Genomic DNA, 19,836 nt, shown 5'->3' on the forward strand with positions numbered 1-19,836 from the left:
CACCATATTGATGATTTCATCATGGCCCAACCCAATTCGACTACGGTGGTAGATGTATTTTACAATCCGTTCAAAGTACTTTCACATGACTATGAGTACTTCCGCGACCACCACACACCACAATATTTGAACAGTTTCTGGCTACAAAGGCGAGCTGAATGTATGGCCACAGAAGGAGCAAGGGAATTCTACGGTGCTCTCGTCTTTATACAAATTGAAGTGGGATTGCTACAAATATGAAATTCGGAAACTGGGCTAGGTAGTTTTCATTCTCTCTGACGGTCAATATGAACGGTCTTGCTTGTTGATATTCTTCCAATACCGTCAATAACGCTACACACTTGGTCATTTTTCGTCAGATTTGAAGTTTATTTTAAGCCTCATACCTTTATAATTTTCAAGTGCATGTTCTTTTCAAGAGCCCATGGCTCACCAGACCACGGATGCGTCAAAACACAGGGAAGAGGAGCGGTTCATTAAACACAGGAAGAAGCGGTTCATTTAGCTTTCTCCAGCACAAAGAAACCAGTCCGAAGATGACACTGGCAACGTAAAAGATAATCAAAAGTGTAATGCAACAACCGCATTCCATCGGAAAGTTTTGGATAGTTTTGTATAAAGATGGTGTTTTGTCAAGTGTCGCAAGGCAAGAGAAGGTATGATACAGGATTGACATCACATACTATTAAGATCACCCAGAGTTTAAAACTTGTTTATCACCACAAACTAAAGAGTAAGCCCCTGTGATTCATATTGCATATGCACTGGTATCACATAAAATACCTCTTGTCATATTTTGTTATCATAAAATAGTGCCATGCACACACCACCAAGGGGCTTGATCCCAACTTTGAGAAGCCACCAACCATGCACATCGATTGTCAGTTTATCCAATAAGATTACAAGCATAAGACTATGCCGCGGGATGAATACTCGATAATCCTCGCACTGTCTTGATTAGATGCAGCCGGTGTAGATGGTCGCGGACCAGTGGCCAACTCCGGCGAGCTATATACAGCCCAACGGTCTAGACGCGCCGATATCGAGCAATAGCTGAAAATTACTGTTAGTGATTACCGGATACTTGGTTAATAATAATAAATTGTTAAGCGAGCTATGCACTCGTTCGGTAGGTATAGAAGAGAGAAAGCCCCTATGTCTTTTTTCTATTGTAAAGTTCAACAAGCACTCTATACCAACGCTTCATTACTGCTGAATGGTTTTTTGATCATATTTTCAACATGTATTCCAAATAGCAGACACACAAAACGTCCCCAGATGATTGGGCGACTCTAGTCTCTCTCCGCTACCAAATTGCTAATGCAGTTGGATGGTTCTTTTCAGGATTCCAGCATCTATCTACCCGTGGCGTTGGGAGGCGGGGTCTGATCCACCGACTAGTAGCCAACAATACATTTGGCGATAGCCCTAAATATGCACTAACGCAATGTATCACGATGCATCCTGAAAAGGAAAAACCGAAATTGTTACACGTAATTTTGTTACTATAAAACAACGCCATGCACACACCACCAAGGGGCTTGATCCCGACTGAGAAGCAACCTACCATGCACTTCAATAGGCAGTTCATCCAATAAGATTACAAGCATATGATTGTGCCGCGGGATGAATCCTTGATAATCCTTGTACTGTCTTGAGGTAGCCGGTGTCTAGATGGCCGCGGACCAGCGGCTAACTGCGGCGAGCTATATACAGCCCGCCGTCGCGGTCTGGACGCGTCGATATCGAACAATAGCTGAAAATTACTGTCTATGATCGGCAGATGTTTTGCATATCACAATAATTCGATAAGCGAGCTATGCGCTCGTTCAGGCGGGTATAGAAGAGAGCAAGCTCCTCCGTCTTGCATGGGCTTGAAGCTTTGACAAGTTCACTTCCGCGCATGCGGTCAGCTTAGATCTGGGATCCCAGAGATTTGATAACAAAGGCGCTGTTCCTTTTATTCAAGCATACGACGAGTTGATATGGCCCAAGGACTTCGGCTGCGATGCAATAACTGCCGGCAACGCACAGTATGTGCTTTTATTGCTGCCTAATCAATGCTGTATAAGTAACAAATGCTAACGAGTATATTTCAAAAAAACAAACAGATACACTGCGAAGGTCGTTCACCTTGCGACAACTGCGTTCGAAAAGGACTGCCACGCGACACAGCCTTGAAGACATACATTTCAAATGAAGAGTATGTCACAATGATGATCGAGAAACCAACGTCGCTATTCTGGCAGATGGTTGTCCACAGGGAATCTCTTCCTCGTCTTAGAGACAAAAACGAGCTGAGAATAGTACTGAAAGATACGAAGCGACGCTTGGAAAAACGATTTAAAGCTAGTCAATTCACTGAATGGCAAAAAAACAAGAAGGGCACATGCACAATTCAAATTTGGCGTCAAGGTCTAAATGCGCATAAGAAAGGTTTTTACATCGAGAGTGAGATATCTTTAGTAACCTACTTGGCTTCGGTGCTACACGTTGAGCAGCCCCGTCAACAAACTGAGACCGAGGATATTACCGAGGGTCTTCGGATTCTATTTCTGGAACTATTAATTCAAGATGGGCTTGAAATCGAAGGAGACGGGTTACCATGGTTTCTCTCAATCTCGCCAATCTCGTCATTCTTGGTTAGATTGAATCTGGATGCGATTCCCCCTCTGGCTAATCATTTGTGCGCGTTTTCGACGATAGTCAGTATCCAGACCACGTTTAATGGGATACCTGTCGAAGCACCACTTCCAACAATCATAAAACGAATATCGGGGTTGAGGTTCTGCCCAGACTCTCATATTCGCATCAAGAACCTCCTCAACTTTCTTGAAGAGGTGGATCAGTATCAAAATACAGCCAATATGCAATTGCCTCATCGTGCACCTGAGGATCCATATCAAAGACGACCATCCGAGTCATTGAAATCTTTCCTGGACAGTCTAGATCAGCCACAACCCCTGCCATATCCCCCTAAGTAAAAATCGACCTGTCTTATTATTGTTTTTTGAAGCTAATTTCTTTCTCTTATAGTTCAAATACTTTTCGAACCTCTCCACACATCGGACGACCAGTCGACCCCGACAACAGCCAAGCCCAAGAGCCAGGTTCAGTGCCCGAATCGATACCGGATGTGCAGTTCTGGGACCATGGATTTAACGCCCACGAATTCACCTATGACGGGGATCTCTGTTCAATTGTTATGGACTAATCTAGTGGGGAGATAGATTGAAAATCTCTAGCGTTTGGGCTATCTTGTTTTCGTTCGCTTTAGGTGTTGATGTGAATAGTCTTGCTTGTTAAAAGTAGGGAAATTGATATCGTAAGGTCCCCATTTAGATTTGATTTCATGATTAAATCTTTTGCGAGATTCCTTCACTTCCGGGACGGCGTTTCTCTGCCATTGATTGTCCGAAAGAGTTTGAGATCGGTATGTTGGTAGAAGAGTGTTGCCTAGTGCTGGTAATGTTTCCCTGGGCTGGTAAGGTTTCCCTCCGACGGTAATGTTTCCCAGCGCTAGCAACCCGACACTGCGTCGGCAGCGGCTGGCTCACGTGATGGCACGGGCTGGATAAATAATCTTCCAGTAGCCCCCTGAACGGAAAAAGAAAGCAACAACTATTATCCGGCGCCCTTCCTTCTTCGCAGGTTTGATCTGGCAGTGTCATTCTATCTATAAAGATGTCTCAGGATCAAAACTCTCTTGCTGTCCGGAAGCCTCGTCGTTTAATCCGAGGCGAGATCACCTACTCTCATGCGGAAAAACAACATGCCAATATATTGTATGGAATATTAGCCGTCTTATTGACCTTGAGTGGGCCTGCTCTCGTCCTGTGGAGATGATACGACCGGCACGCATACAGCTTGAAACTTGTAGAGGTAATTTACAAGCATGAACTTCTGCGTCTACGTGCTGTAGTGGCGGCGGGGTCTGATCCATCGACTAGTTGCCAACGATGTATTTGGCGATAGCCCTAAACATGCACTAACGCAACGTATCGCGATGCATCCTATAAAGGAAACACTGAAATCGCCTATAAGTAAAAGACTGCATATGCACTGATATCACATAAAATACCTCTTGTCATGTAATTTTGTTACTATAAAATAGCGCCATGCACATACTACCAAGGGGCTTGATCCTGACTGAGAAGCAACCTACCATGCACTTCAATAGGCAGTTTATCCAATAAGATTACAAACATATTATTACGCCGCGGGATGAATCCATTACTAGATGCAGCCAATGTGCAGATGGCTGCGGACTAGTGACCAACTCTAGCAAGCTATATGGTCTAGACTCGCCGATATCAAGTAATAGATGAATTTTACTGGTCATGGTTTGCAGATGCTTGTACATCATAATAAATCAACAAGCGAGCCATGCGCTTGTTCATATAGGTATAGGAGAGAGCAAGCCCCTCCGTCTTGCTTCTATCATGAAGCTCACACTGCACTCTACACCAACGCGTCATTGACCTGGATTCTGCCCAAATTTCAACATGTCTTCCAAATCACACGAAACATCCTCAGATCGTCGGGCGAATCTAGCCTCTCTCGACTACAAAATTCGCAACGCAATCGGATGGTTCTTTTCGGGATTTCAGCATCTATCTACCGTGCTCGCGGAAAATACTGGGCTTGACGTGACTTCAGATAACTCATCCGATACAGACTTTTCTCGACCTGTCTCAACTGACAACAGCTTTATGTTGGAAGCCAACATTGCTGCCCCACACGTTAAGACTATCAGCTCTGGACTAGATGGGGGGGAAACACCTGGTAAGAGGGATATCTTGCTTGAGAGATCCGTCCCTAATGAAGAGCAGTGCTTCCACCTCCCACGCCTGAGAAAGCCATTGATATCCACGATCAACTGCAAAAGGTGTCGAAGTTGTCCGTTATTACAAATCGTCCGGCCGAGACTGTGGGTACAACAGAAGCGTGGTTAATTGGGATGCAAAAACAGAGACCGACAGAAGTCCATGTATTTCTCTACGCTGATTCCCATACATTGGTACTGCCTGCACCAGCCCGACGGTGCTCACTCCACCATCAAGTACTTCTGGAGAATCTGAGGTTGGAACAAAACATGTTAAGGAAATGTAGGATCTACCCCAAGAGCACATTGTGATTTAAACGTGCTGTTATCTTATTATTGTTCGTCGCTTTCGTCTTGTGACTGCATGTGCATGTTATTTCTCAGTGTGGATGCCATAGATATAAAACTGCTTGACCTCTGACGGATGAATTACTATATCAGTACGATATTAACTGTACGGAGAGCTTCCATGTCTCTAAAGCGTATTACCTCGTCTGTTTTCTTGTCTCGCTTGTCCCCGCACGTAGATGGCAGAAGACTGAGATGGGGTTTCCGCCCGGAGAACCAATATATTTGTCGGGACCGTTGGGTGGAGCAAGTGTTAGTAATACTTATGCTACTTGGCGATGGTAGATGTTATTTTACCTATTAGCGAGGGGATTCGCATCATATTTCTATTTTTGACAGCAATGAACTGTTCGATGGCCGTGATCAATTAACGAATGCCCAATCATTGTTACTAGTTACTGCCATCGTATGGCCTAGTACTGTACTGAGCCGGAATACCCTTTGATTTCCAAACTAAACCCATTCCTGCATGTTCTGGCCAGGATGCGATGAGCTCGGACGTGTGCCTCAGCTCTTCCTTTGATAAGTCAGACCGAAGAGGTTCCAGCCCCCGTCTCCTTTTTGCTTCTTTAAATACTTTCTTCCTTCAAAACGAGGCTGACTGTTCCTTAAATATCATCTGCTACAATTACTCAACTTTTTTGTTAGCTTCATAGTATAGTGACTAGCTTACGCCAGGATAATTTTCTCTTCGCAATGCACGCACACGGAGACGGCTATATGCCAATGCGGCCGCCGATGTCCATCATGGATGTCTTCTTCCCAGGATTCAGCACGGTTACTGCGTCTGCCCAGCAATTGCTAGTTGGTGACGAGAATACCTTCGTTCGCTTACTTTGTATGGGGGTCATCTTTGCGACATTTGTCCAATATGCGACTGCTTATGCGAAAAAATTAATCGACAGACACTTCGGTTAGTCATTATTCCTTCAGAAAGGATGCAACTAACTGATATTAGGCCGCACCATCCATATACCCTTCACCGATGAATCTTACGACATGGTTATTCACTGGATACGTCAACAACTGTTTTCCCGAAAGGCACACTCTGTGATAGCTCGCATAAAAACGGAAGAACGAACGTTCGTCCAGGACCAGCCTGCGCGGGAGAAACCCCTTTGTTATTCTCCTTGGCAAGGATCGTTTAATTTTTCGTACAACGGTCATCAGCTTGTGTTTCACACTCGTGCGAATGAATATTCCGAGGATATCACCATTACCGCTATTGGCACGTCCTCGGATATTTTGTTTGAATGGATGGAAGAGTGCCGCGCACAGTATCTCGCTTTCGTCCGGGAGAAGGTTACTATTTTTCAACATCAGGATGGTATATGGAAAATAAATAGCCGGAGAGCTGCTAAGGACATATCGACGGTCATCATGGACGAAAATCTAAAATACAGCATTTTGAAGGATATCCAAGAGTTCCTTGATGATCAGAAGTGGTATATAAACCGAGGAATGCTCTACAAACGAGGATATCTCTTGCACGGTGACCCTGGCACCGGCAAATCTAGTTTCTGTTGGTCGATTGCCAGCCACTTTAAGTTGGAAATCTACAGCCTCAACCTATCCAATTTGACGGACAACACACTGAGTAGGTTATTTACCGAGCTGCCTTCTCGATGTATCGTTTTCCTCGAGGACGTGGATGCCGTTGGTCTGGAACGAGAGATTGCTGGTAAGGCCCAAAGCCGCCAGAACACGCCGCGGTCTGAGGTATCACTATCCGGTCTCTTGAATGTCCTTGATGGGGTCTCATCTCCCGAGGGCCGTATACTAATGATGTCCACGAATCGCCCGCACGCGCTGGATGAAGCACTCATCCGACCCGGTCGTGTCGATAAAAAAATACTCTTCAAATGTGCTGATAGCTATATGGCTGCTCAGCTTTTCCGCAAAATCTTCCAGAAACAACCAAACGAGGACAAAAAGCTGGGGGACGTGGGTGAGGATGAGCTTGAACGGCTTACCAAAGCATTTGCCTCCCAGATACCAGAGGAAGAATTCAGTCCAGCCACAATCGAGAATTTTCTTTTACAGCATAAACATTCTCCTGTTCATGCTGTTGATGGTGTTCAAGAGTGGGTGGTAAATGAACGGAAAGCAGCGAAGGCGTGGACTGTAGTCAGTTGACTTGGTATTGAACTGAGTCAAAGATGTGTTTTTTACCTCCGGGGTATTATTTTAAACAGAGTTCTTCTTCACCACTGACTAAAAAACAAACCTCATGTCCTTTCGTTTAGAGACGGAGAAAACCGAAAGATTAAAAAAAGAAAAAAATATTGATCCATAATTTGCATGCTACTTATGCACTAGATATCACATTGGTGGCTTTTCTCATGCTTCTAGACTACTGCAACACTTGTTCACCGGCATGCATTAGTGTTGCGCATATATCGCCAAATGGCTTGGGTTTGTCAAGACAGGAAACAATCTGGCACATGATATGTGTTGGCAGACTATCGGTAAAGCCACAAAATAAATCCCTGATGGTGCATGGCTCTAGATCACACCATGTACACAGCGCTAGTGGTGCTTTCAGGCGACAGTGATCCCAGTGTACTTAAACGATTCATTTTCCGAGGGCAGATTGTCCTTTTTGTTCCCACCTCAGTTTCTTTCTAACATTATACCATCATGAGTCCAACATGCAGCCACAGGGGTGTAGGTGCCCCCTCCACGTTACAATACATTCTCCCTCTTCTCGCCGGCATCTTCTATATTATAGGACGGGGGGTTACCTCCTTTGCCATGAACAGTGGATCGTCAATAACAGAGTCTACAGCTCTTCGGAACATTACTGTTGGCTGCATGATATGTCTTCTGGGTTCATACGCCATTGAAGCAGCCGTATTGATAGCAGGCAATTTCTCCGAATCTGAAATTTTTTATGCGTGTGGATCCTTTTTGTTATGGTTTTTGACGTTTCTTTTTGAATTCAAATATCCAACAAATCCGTTTTGGGCTCCGTCTTGGATATGCTACATGGCTTATGGGGTTGCAGAGGTTTGGTTCATGATTATTGATCTAAACGCGTGTCAAATCGACGGCTGGACTACAATATGCCGGATAACTATTCAAATCGCCCGACTATGTGTCCTGATCACCCTCCTGATCATCATTCTTATTCGAAGATTTTATCCAAGACGACGTCGTAGTGGATCTGATGAGGAGAACGAGCCACTCCTGGCAGGATCCAACCAACCCAGAAGGGAACAGCCCATGCATTCGATTGATGAGGCTGATGAAGGCCAAACACCTGGCGACCAAATGGGTTTTCGAGAGATGTGGAATGCATTCAAACACATTCTCCCCTTTCTGTGGCCGAAAGGCAAGGCAAATCTCCAGTTGCGGTTTATTGGAACTTTCCTCCTTGTCTGTTCCCAGCGGGTACTTGGTGTTCTTATAGCACTACAAGACGGGTATGTCATCAACAGACTTATGAAAATGGAGATGCCATGGAGTGAATTGTGCATGGTGTTATTTCTCCGAGTCTTGAAGTTTGGTTGTGTGATCTTATATGACCTTTTTTGGATGCCGATTACTTATTGGTCAATCGGGAGGCTTCTTATAGAGCCCCACAGCAAGATATTGGATCTGTCCAAGGACTTCCATGACGCCAAGGAGTCTAGTAAATTATGGGAAGGTCTCAACCGTGGCCTAGGCATCAACAGTTCTTTCAACCGATTGATTACAGACATAGTCCCTATGCTTGCCGATCTTGTTCTAGCACCAGGTCTCCTCCTAACAACTTTAGGGCCGTACATGGGGTTACTCATGACATCTATAGCAATATTTTATGTCTGGTTGAATGGGGAATTCTTGGCTAGGACACTTCAGTTGCAGAGAAAGAGAAACTCCATGCTCGGGAGAGAAAAGACCGTCCTACATGAGACCACTGCAAATTGGAATACTGTGTCATTATTCAGCCGAGAGACAGACGAGAAGCTACGTTACAGCGAAGCAGTTCATGACAGTATCGACGCTCGCCGGTCGGTTACATATCTGGGTTTGGGCCAATACGCTGTACAATCGATAGTCTTGTTGACTGGTTACATTGGCGTCTGCCTTCGCGCTGCATATCAGATCTCTCAAGGCCGTCTACTCCTTGGCCGTTATCTGACGTGTATTTCTTTTTGGGATAGATTCAGCGGCTCTCTCAAATCGGCTCCGGCTCTGTTTCAGTCCATCGCTTCGAGTTTAGTCGACGCGGAAAATATGGTCAAGCTTCTTGAGCAACAACCATCTATAGTGAACAGCTCTACGGCGGAGCGGCTTTGCATCGAAGAAGGCGACGTGGAATTTCACAATGTGGAATTTAAAATAAAAGACCAATATATCTTGAACAAGGTCTCTTTCCGTTGTCCAGGTGGCCGCACGACAGCAATAGTCGGGGCGAGCGGAGGCGGTAAATCGACATGCCTGAATATGCTCTTTCGATTTTACGATGTGACCGGGGGATATATTAAGATTGACGGACAAGATATTCGCGACGTGACATTAGATAGTCTTCGAGGCACAATTGGGTTTGTGCCTCAAGAACCACAATTTTTCAACACAACAATCCGAGAAAATATTCAATATGGGAATGAATACGCCACAGAGGAGGACATCTATTCAGCTTGCCGGGACGTTGGATTGCATGATAAAATCATGACTTTCCCGAAGAAATATGAAACTGTGATCGGTGAACGTGGTGTTAAACTGTCTGGTGGTGAGCGACAAAGACTGGCGATCGCGCGACTAATTATTAAGAACCCGCAAATTTTGCTTTTTGACGAGGCTACAAGTGCAGTTGACACTGAAACTGAGGCTATCATTCAACGGAATATATCTCGACTGTCCGCGGGACGAACTGTCATCGTCGTTGCGCATCGCCTATCAACGGTTGTCAACGCGGACAGCATTATTGTCATTAAAAATGGAGTTGTTGTAGAGCAGGGAAGTCATGAGGAGTTATTAGAACAAGGAGGGTATTACAAAAAATTGTGCTCTCAGAAAACTGAGCTACAATGAGTGAGTATAATATCGAAAACCTCGTTTCCACACCCGCTCAATAGCTTCGACCGAGGAGAAACAGGTGACCTTTGCGGTTCTAATAAGGCCCTGAAACTCAACGATAAACTTTTCAACGTTCACTGAGCGACTGGCTGGGGTTCATACATAAGACATTGAGCCCTGGTCTCTTACCCTACTGTCGTGAAGCTGTGCTTTGAATGTCGTCCTATTGGTTATTGCTCATCGCTTCCGCCAACTACATGTATACATGAAATTTCCTGTAGCAGGAAAGATGAAAACATTATATAGTGAATCAACCCAATAGCGGTCAATTCCTTTCATACTATTGATGATGTGAGTCTTAAAGAGATGAAGGCAAGTGAACACTGGATTTTGCAATCTACAGATAAACGGGGACGAATCACGGCATTGTAAAATGTTCGCCACGTGTGGAGTATGTTTGTACTAAAAATAGCGATTGACCCGTCCGTCGGTGTTCTAGATCCACCAGTGAGGCTGATTATTGTAATTCGTCCAGCCAGAACCTCACGAGGAACGATTTCACCAATCTAGGCCCTCGCCAATCCTAGACACCTAGATTTCAAGCCAGAGGTGGACTCGGAGATCAAATTTGGACTCCTATAGACGGTATTCACAGGTTTCTTTCAGCTAAGATTCCTGCCGCCAATGTTGGAACCTCAGGGCCAATTTTGGTTGAAGATCCAAATTACAACCCACCAATCAAGGGAGAAATACAAATTCTTCCAAAAGCAGACATGAGTTCGTCGAAGAATAGAAACGAGCGATATATATCAAACATACAGCTACTTGCCTCAGAATAAACGTCATTATCCGACGTTGAACGCTGTTACAATGACTAGTCGATCTACGAAAGAGCAAAGATTAAGGAAAAAGCATGTTCGCCAACGAAATGGCCGAAGGCTCAGTTTGATGCATAAAGCCTACTTGTACAGTACGTTATGCAACGCGGACGTATTTGTCGGTATAAGGCTGAAAGAAAATGGTCATGTCTTTACATTTGAATCTGAGGGCGCCGGGTTTTGGTCATCAATGGCAAAACACTTGGTGAGTCATCAATATATGTGTAATAATGTCGCTAACTCCTGTAGGAAACATATTTTCCTCTCCCTGCTCGCATGAATGGGGCAAGTTTCGAAAAGCTAGCCCATTGAAGACAAGCTATTTGATATGAGCGGTTCGGCAATGAGACAGGGGTCAAGATTGTCTTTATTAATACCATATTTCCGAAAATTAATCAAGGTATCTGACGTTCCTGGTCTTTGTGATGATAACGTACGGTAATAGTGTAAGCGTCCAGTAAGGGATTACCATATGCTGCCATTTCCATTGAACGTTTGACCGTTGGGGTAGTGATTTCACCATGGTCACCATACTAGATAGAAAAAGCTGCTTTGGTAACTAGATCGTTTAGACCAATAATAAAAATGTGGCAGTCACGCGTTGGCTACGGCGACAGAAGAAACTAATGGAGCTTGACGAAGTATATATACGGCGGTATAGGAAAAGCTTGAAGTTTGTCAGCTGCATCAACACAAATAACAGTATCTAATTGTGTGGAAGACATGTACGCTTCTGGATGGATGTTGCATTGTTAACTATCTAAACTATCTAAAGCAAAGATAACAGAGCTGGGCCCGCCCAGTCCTATCGAATGAAGATTCTCACAGTTCCTCTTCCACTGGGGATATCGGCGAGATTTGCCGTCTGGTTAAATTAGCTACTAACTCATGAAGACTGCTAATTGTTTTTGTTAATTCATCCAGCGTCTTCTGGAAACCATCCTGCATCGTTTTCACCTTGTCATCCACCTCCTTCAAGATCTCACCTCGCAAATTGCTTGGAAGGCTCTTAATCTCAGTTGGTGTTGAGATTTGCTTCTGGTTGCTGGAGTAATTTCCATCTTGGCCCAAGCTCAAGCGATAAGACGGAGCTTCCCCGAGGTCTGCATTGATCGAAACGAAGTCCGGCCTTTTTGTTGCCACAGAAATTACCATAGGCTGACTGAGAGAAAACGTCCCACCATTTTTTACCGTCGTAATCGAAAGCCACGATACAAATCTCTTGAGGCATGGTCCTTCCCGTTTGGGTACGAGCTTCTTTGCGATAGACCCAGAGAAACGCTGTATGGTATTTGTTGAAAAAGTCCTTGGTATACTTGATGCCCATCTTCTTCTCACCATAGTCTTTGGGTTCTTGAAAAGTGAGAAGCTGGTATTTAGGCTTTTCCCCTTCTTCTTTCCACTTCTGCTTTGTCTTCTCATCTTTGGGTTTGAAGAAGGCTCTGTATCTCATTATTTCCCGGCCAAATGCGGAAAAACCGGGTGTGAACTTGACGTCTCGTAGAACTGAGTCCCCACTTTTTGGCGAAGTGCCCCTGTTCTTCCGTCTTGATCGGCCGTTCAGGTATGCCCTCAAAAAATAACTCCGGGTAGCTGTTATCAGTGCAGAACCTGCGCAAGCGAACGCTGATGTCTTCCAAGTGGTCCCGTGCCACCTGATTGCCAGGGTTCTGGTGAAGCGTCTCTATATATCCCAACCCTCCACTGGCAATCTCAAATAGTTTGTCAACTTGGACTTCGAGCCGAGATGCTACTTCCTCCGAGAGTTTCAAAGTTTCTAGGGCACGTTTCCTGATTTCAACGTTCGTGCGTGTTTTCACATCTCGGATGGAGTTTTCGCGAACATTCGAGTCGCCGTTAATTCCCCGCTGCAATGTCTTGACCCCACTTCTATATTTCTTGCTGATGAACTCATCCACATACTGGGTGGAACTTGTATCTGAAGTTCCAGACATTCTTCTTTGAATAAGTTTTAATGAAGCAAGAAATTTAGAGGTGGTCTGTAAGTCCACATAGACAGGGCGGTCCAAGGCTTATATACGTCGCTTGAGTCCACATCTGGAACTAGAAACGTCAAATCTGGCTGGAGCCAAAAGTGACTACACGGATATATATAATTCCATGAGGGATACATTCAGCATGTCGCAAGGGTGGTTTATATGTTGATGGCCTTTTGTTCCTACGTGATCTTCTCATCTAGACAAGATGGATGCCAGGCCTCAGGCTCGGAAGACGCACGATTCCTTTGGATCGAAACGACCCAGATTTGGTTGAAATAATCATTGAGAATCTCTCCCCCCCAGCAGCTGAACTGGAAATTATCGTTGTGGAGGAATTTTTTTCTACAAAATCAAATAAGACGACACCACATCCCTCAATCACACCTACTCGCACCCCTCAAGCACCCAGGGTAGAAGTAACTCCAGCTGCGAATCCTTGGGTATCAAGCAGACCCGCATATCCCAGAGCTACCGGATCAGGGCCTGCTTCTCCTTCTAGTGGTCTTTCAACCAATGGCCCGGTATTTACGGGCCATGCTACTTCATTGAACATGATGCATGATGGTCTTGCTTTATTTTTTGTTATTTGCTTTATGATTTTGTGAATTTAGAAGTGGTATTTGCTTGAAGGTCGCTGGCGACCAGCCACATCAGATGTCAGTTCTAGTATAGTACTCAATACAATCTTCTATCGACGGTGCAATTTCCCGACCAAAGCGAGACCATGGACATATATCTCCGTAGCACTTCATCCTCTCAATTGCCAACTGATTAGCAGATATTTCCTGTAATTCCACATTGAAAAAGAAGGGACATCCTCCATACATACCCCAATCCCACCCTTCCTTCACATCCCAATCTATGGTGAAAATTGTCTTCTCTAAGCCCGTTAACTTGAGCAGAGAAGAGTCTTGCCAAGGAAATAGAAATACAGGTCTTCTCATCACGATCGTCATTCGCTGGGCGTGTTTTGTGCCCTTTGTTTCGGCAACCAGGAGGGCGGAAAGCCCATTTGTATCACGCACTGTTCGGTCCGCACCTGCTTGTAGCAGAACCTCCAGGACCAATGGTGCCCTTCCCTTGGCAGCCCAAAAAAGGGCCATCCATCCGAGTTTATCCCGAACATTGACATCCGCTCCGTGTTGCAAGAGGATATCAACGACGCGCGGTGCATCCCACTCCGCGGCCCACATTAATGGTGTTCTACCGGATCTATCACGACAGTCTACCTGTGCGCCCAGTGCAGCAAGAGCCCAACCAGTTCAAATTGTCGAAACTCGGCGGCATAGATAACGGAGTTCTTAAATGACGGTCCGCTAAATTGGGATTTGCTTCTTGCTCGAGAAGTCTGAACGCGGGGACCTTTCGTCGATAGTGTGAGTAGGGAGGCGTCATCCTTTTTGCGTTCTCCTTCTGTAAGAGACGCTTTTGGCCGATGATTGTATGGATTCATTTTTGTTGTCATTGAATGTTTGCTGAAAGTTGGCCCATTTGCATAAACTTTCAGCGTTATGTAGGGAGGGTCCATTTCTGGACCTGGGTTATCTACAGGCTAGCTGAAGCATGCTGACCAACGGATTGCAGTTCGACTAGTTCAGGTTCAAAAATAGATCTAAAGAGCCATCCCTCTGGAAAGATTTTCAAACTACACTTCTGGTTTCTACCCATTTCACGTCACGAATCCAAGGACCAGTGTTATCCCGGATCTAGCTATATATTTACTAACATTTCTTGGCACCGTTTCGGAGGAAAGCGAAGAGAGTTTTAGTTGTTACAGTACTCTGAACATGCAAAGTACTGTATCAACAGGGGAAAGAGTGCTCAGAGACAATATAGTGATGTGGTACAGTACATCCACTTGAGTGCTTTATATGTTAAGATCTATTCCGGCTAGTGGACGGGTACTAATCTGGCCCCCTCGGGTGATTGTACCTACGGCGACCGAATAAATTGGTACTCGCGTTGAGAATTAGGGTTTCTATTGCGGCACTTCAAACAATATGAAAGGCCACCAAAACAACCCCTAAGGGACTATTATTGGCGCAACTAGTACACAACGCTCACAAGGGATAATAAATGAGTCCACTAGTGGTACGTTTATGGAACCTGCGACTACCGACACTGGTTTTCATGTAGGTCGCCATGAGCCTCCGTTCGGCAATATATATGTGAGTCTTAGAGGCTTCATTTTATAAAATCAATCGAAGAAAAATCAAGAAAGGCTGCTAAACAAGATGGCTATCATACCGAGTGTAGCGATATTTCTTGCGCTTCTAGAATCTGTAAATGCTTTTCCAGGCTGTTCCTTAGAAACTAGCGTATCTGTCGCGCCTGTAGCAACGACTGGTACCACACCACATCCCACATTACCGCGCACGACAACTCCAAGTCCATCTCTTCAAAATTCGGCGACATCGGTCGCTGTCTTCCAGTCGGCCATTGCGTCTCCTTCCGTTGGTGGCCAACCCGACGGATTTCCAAATCCTAGTGTTCCGCAACTGCAAAGCATCGAGGACCAAGCACACGGTCTGTTGATTGAGATGGAACCGCCTCACGCTATTAGCCAGGATAGTTTGACCAGTCTTCAATTGATGGCATCAAGCGAGCTCCTCAAGGTTACTTTCTTCTCTGATCTGCTCACCAATACGACGAATCGAATCGAAGGCTATGAAATAGCGGAGAGTCACCGCCAGAGCAGGCTCATCGACGCGCTCATCACCATCCGGAGTGTAAGTGAAAGTGACCGCTATATAGCTAAGCTGACATAAGGCAGCAAGAGGAGCTGCACGGACTGTATGCCAACCGACTCCTTCAATATTCGGGCAAAAACGCGGTTTCTCCATGCAGCTATTCGTTCCCCGTCTCGGCACTGGCGGATGCGATAACCCTAGGAAGCATGCTCACCAGCATCAACATGGCTACCCTACAGGACGTTGCCCAGCGTTTTGCAAAGAATGGAGACATATGGCTAATTCCCATTGTGATGTCCATTCTGGGGCAAGAAGCAGAGCAAGAAGGGTTTTATCGCCTCGTTGAAGGTAAACTACCCAGCGAGCTTCCCTTCTTGACTGGTGGCCAGCGGGATCTAGCCTTCAGTGCAATTCAACAGTACATCGTTCCTGGTTCTTGCCCCGGTCAAGAAACCATATCCCTTCGAAAATTTGAGGCGCTGGAACTTCTCAGCCAGCCAGTAGCCGAGACTTCCATCATTCAATTGAGGTTTACCAGTACCGCCAGCACTCCAAAGAATCTCACGGCGACCTTTATAAATCAGCAGAACCGACCAGTCACTGAGCCGATCACGATCCGCCAGGTCAACAATATGGAGGCGACTGCCGAGGTCGTCTTTCCGTATGGGACGAATGAAATGAATGGATTAACCATTCTCACCTTGACCCGCACCATGGGGCCTTTTGAAAACATCGACGCGGTGGTGGATGCGACGGTCTTTGGACCTGCTTTTATCGTTGTTGAATAACGCTGGAGATAGCAGTACCAATTCAGCACAGTTCTAAACGCAAGACTATTGTGCTATATAGGCTATGTAGAATTAAACGGGCCCGTAGAACAAAGAATAATCTCATACCAATGTCGGTTTTTCTCGTGTCACGGTGTTATGTTTTTAGTTTAGGGCTGTACGTTCTGGGCCTTACATAATTCGTGGCCAGGCCCGAGGTGATCAAATCCATGGCATCCGTGGTGGAGACCAAAAAAAGCCTCTGGGGGTTCAAAATTGGTCTCTGTCCCGAGTTTTGTACGCTCTCCCTGGAAGCCTAAAAAGGCATATACTCCCCTCGTGCTTTGAAGTTATTTCACTTTTTACCATCCTGCTAAGATGGCCGAGCTAATCCCATGGCAGGAGAAATCTCCCTGGGACAACTACCACCGAATCCTCTCTTGCCTCGACCCGTCATTGATCCTAGCTATTGATAAGTCGCCAAGGCCTAATGTGTTTGCAGTCCGTAAACTTTCGCTCGATGCAAGAATCAGCGTCTCAAATATCTCCAGATTACAACACCAGCATATCGCTACGGTGCACGAAGTATTTGTCTCATATGATGCATTGTATATCGTTACCGATTATGTTCCTATTTCCTTATCGATGATATTGGATTGTACTCCCGGGCCAATTCCCGGTCAGATCGCGGCTGTGTTTTATCAGGTGGGTTGGTGGGTCTCTCCATGAATTAACTTCGGGGCTGATCGTCTAGGTCGTTGGTGGAATGGACTACCTTGCTTCATGTGACTTAGCTTGCGTGTGTCTTCATGAATCAGACATTTTGGTGGCCAATTCAGGGCTGGTGACAATTGGTATTATATCTGCCTCATCCGTATACTACGCTAACGTGCTCAGCCTCTTTTGACAATTGCTACTCTCATCTGCGACCTGGTGATGTATCTGCATTGGGGCGCATCATGGCGAAGGTCATCCAAAAGCGCCGAAAAGACGACGGCACCTGTCTCGAAGATTGGACCGACGTGTTTGAGGACCTGAACGAATGGCCGGTGACCTTCACCGATTTCCTCTTTCAGACTGTCTTGGGTGTGTCGTGGAAAGGCCTGTCTTGTGTAAGTGGAGATGATGTCAGGCTGATATACTGCTAATTCCTTCAAAGCACCCGTTCCTCACGTCAGCACCGGGCAAAGAGGTTCTCATCCCACTGATCAAAATCGCACAAGCATCCGGCAAATGCGTGCTGGGGGGCCAATGGGCATCGACCCAGTGGGGTCCGTAATTATATGTGTGAATATCTGGTCATGCGTCTCAGTTAATGCAGTGGTAAGTACGCGCCATTACTGGCTCTTATGTATGCTGCAGTAGATATAGACTACGGGGTGGATGGTGCTGAAGCAGTTTTCAGTAAAGGGACTCATAAATGGTTAGCTGACCATCAGTGGTTCGAGAGTGGCGCCACTTCCCCAGTTGACCGTGAAATTTTGGATTGTGAAATGGATGGATGCATTTCTAAATGGTTCTGTAAATTTGGTTACAAATCTCACAGGAAAACAGGTTCATCAATGTTTGACATGGATGAAGGCTGGGGATGTTCATATTTCAAATAGCAATTTCAAGTGACATCCTAATATAAAGTCAAGCTATGGAATTCACATTTGATCGATTAAACAACACCTGTTTCCTTCCGGTAGTGGGCTAGCGGCTATGCCGTGCATGGCTGCCCGCCTGCTTAGGGGCACATCATTATTGTGTTGATTTAGTGTTAATACCGCTTGGGTATCCTGCTGTTGGCAAGATGAAAGCACGTCTTAGAGTAAGCCACACGAATATTAAACAAGAATATCAAAACAATCATAAACAGTAGGCAAAACGGAAAAGCACGGATGGAGGATCATTATACAAACCCGCAACATAGATGGGGATCAAGATACTAGCTCCAGGCAAAAAAACAAAGCCAGTTTTTAAATTAAGCAGTCAAAAGTGTCTTGACGTCTCTGTAGGTCAGAAAGGCGACCAGTATTCTCCCGCTGAGAAGATGCGCTCCCACTGAAGTTGAAGGGGATGAATTTGAAGTGGGCAGAGATCGCCAAAATTTTTCCTGGCCGGTCGAAAGGTTCACTTCGGACTCTGCACAAAACTGAAACGTAAAGATATCCTGGATGATGATAGAGAGCCGGGGCAACAGGAGTGGAAGCGACGACGCAAACAGTCTATGAGGCATCCAACAGGAGACATAGCAAGAAGTATAGATCAAAAAACGAGACTGCGGAAGTTCGGCTTGGAGCTAGTAATTGCCATCTTGGATATATAAACTTTTATCACACTTTTCACAAGTACCTTCGCTGGGGGCATGGTGATAGGAGGAACGAAATAAATTAAAGATAATTGGATTATTAGAAGATAGAAGATAGAGCTCTATAAGATTATTAGTAGATAGGTAGAGTAGTTAATTTACAAGGTTATTAGATCTTTCCATATTCTAAATGAGCCTGGATGATCGAAAATGTGTCGGCTGGCTCTTAGACGGCCTTGTTTGCCACAACCAGAGTAGATTATACTCCCCACCAATTCGCGAGTCGTGGCTGATATGCTCTTTAGCATCGTTGCTGCCTCTGAGGACGATATAGGCAGCTGCTCTTTGTCAAGTGCTTCTATTTTTCCAACGCTGATAATGATAAAGCCTTGTCTGTTAGGTCTATGTCCATTAGCGGCAGTGAAAATGAAGTCGAATATGACGGATTTGTGTACGTATCTGCCTCTACACTGTTAGGATACCACTAAATATCATATAGGGATGCAGAGTATTCTATTGGTGCTATTTGTGGTAGAACGTACTCTCATGTGAGCGTAAGTATTACTAACACTTGCTCCACCCAACGGTCCCGACAAATATATTGGTTCTCCGGGCGGAAACCCCATCTCAGTCTTCTGCCATCTACGTGCGGGGACAAGCGAGACAAGAAAACAGACGAGGTAATACGCTTTAGAGACATGGAAGCTCTCCGTACAGTTAATATCGTACTGATATAGTAATTCATCCGTCAGAGGTCAAGCAGTTTTATATCTATGGCATCCACACTGAGAAATAACATGCACATGCAGTCACAAGACGAAAGCGACGAACAATAATAAGATAACAGCACGTTTAAATCACAATGTGCTCTTGGGGTAGATCCTACATTTCCTTAACATGTTTTGTTCCAACCTCAGATTCTCCAGAAGTACTTGATGGTGGAGTGAGCACCGTCGGGCTGGTGCAGGCAGTACCAATGTATGGGAATCAGCGTAGAGAAATACATGGACTTCTGTCGGTCTCTGTTTTTG

General features: G+C 45.3%; 8 protein-coding genes across 8 annotated transcripts; 6 read left to right on the forward strand and 2 right to left on the reverse strand.

Moving 5' to 3' along the window:
• Positions 1-2,249: 2,249 nt before the first annotated feature.
• On the forward strand, positions 2,250-3,214 carry TRUGW13939_08791 (uncharacterized protein; the record flags this gene model as incomplete). Its single annotated transcript, XM_035491920.1, has 2 exons — positions 2,250-2,980; positions 3,037-3,214. 2 exons carry the CDS (start codon positions 2,250-2,252, stop codon positions 3,212-3,214), a joined length of 909 nt encoding a protein of 302 aa, XP_035347813.1.
• A 1,291-nt stretch (positions 3,215-4,505) lies between these two features.
• TRUGW13939_08792 (uncharacterized protein) lies at positions 4,506-4,955 on the forward strand (the record flags this gene model as incomplete). The annotated part of the gene is made up of 1 exon (XM_035491921.1): positions 4,506-4,955. One exon carries the CDS (start codon positions 4,506-4,508, stop codon positions 4,953-4,955), a length of 450 nt encoding a protein of 149 aa, XP_035347814.1.
• A 914-nt stretch (positions 4,956-5,869) lies between these two features.
• TRUGW13939_08793 (uncharacterized protein) lies at positions 5,870-7,309 on the forward strand (the record flags this gene model as incomplete). Its single annotated transcript, XM_035491922.1, has 2 exons — positions 5,870-6,086; positions 6,132-7,309. The coding sequence occupies 2 exons, from the start codon at positions 5,870-5,872 to the stop codon at positions 7,307-7,309; spliced, it is 1,395 nt and encodes a 464-aa protein (XP_035347815.1).
• An 852-nt stretch (positions 7,310-8,161) lies between these two features.
• Positions 8,162-10,192, forward strand: TRUGW13939_08794 (uncharacterized protein; the record flags this gene model as incomplete). The annotated part of the gene is made up of 1 exon (XM_035491923.1): positions 8,162-10,192. One exon carries the CDS (start codon positions 8,162-8,164, stop codon positions 10,190-10,192), a length of 2,031 nt encoding a protein of 676 aa, XP_035347816.1.
• Positions 10,193-11,877: 1,685 nt separating this feature from the next.
• On the reverse strand, positions 11,878-13,010 carry TRUGW13939_08795 (uncharacterized protein; the record flags this gene model as incomplete). The annotated part of the gene is made up of 3 exons (XM_035491924.1): positions 11,878-12,158; positions 12,208-12,497; positions 12,574-13,010. The coding sequence occupies 3 exons, from the start codon at positions 13,008-13,010 to the stop codon at positions 11,878-11,880; spliced, it is 1,008 nt and encodes a 335-aa protein (XP_035347817.1).
• Positions 13,011-13,452: 442 nt separating this feature from the next.
• Positions 13,453-14,248, reverse strand: TRUGW13939_08796 (uncharacterized protein; the record flags this gene model as incomplete). The annotated part of the gene is made up of 2 exons (XM_035491925.1): positions 13,453-13,625; positions 13,885-14,248. 2 exons carry the CDS (start codon positions 14,246-14,248, stop codon positions 13,453-13,455), a joined length of 537 nt encoding a protein of 178 aa, XP_035347818.1.
• Positions 14,249-15,367: 1,119 nt separating this feature from the next.
• TRUGW13939_08797 (uncharacterized protein) lies at positions 15,368-16,533 on the forward strand (the record flags this gene model as incomplete). Its single annotated transcript, XM_035491926.1, has 2 exons — positions 15,368-15,784; positions 15,829-16,533. Coding segments are annotated over 2 exons (1,122 nt in total), but the record flags the coding sequence as incomplete, so codon positions are not given.
• A 938-nt stretch (positions 16,534-17,471) lies between these two features.
• TRUGW13939_08798 (uncharacterized protein) lies at positions 17,472-17,791 on the forward strand (the record flags this gene model as incomplete). The annotated part of the gene is made up of 2 exons (XM_035491927.1): positions 17,472-17,624; positions 17,672-17,791. The coding sequence occupies 2 exons, from the start codon at positions 17,472-17,474 to the stop codon at positions 17,789-17,791; spliced, it is 273 nt and encodes a 90-aa protein (XP_035347820.1).
• Positions 17,792-19,836: the final 2,045 nt, after the last annotated feature.

Source organism: Talaromyces rugulosus, chromosome V (genome assembly GCF_013368755.1).
Source record: "Talaromyces rugulosus chromosome V, complete sequence".
In the NCBI taxonomy this organism is placed as follows: domain Eukaryota; kingdom Fungi; phylum Ascomycota; class Eurotiomycetes; order Eurotiales; family Trichocomaceae; genus Talaromyces; species Talaromyces rugulosus.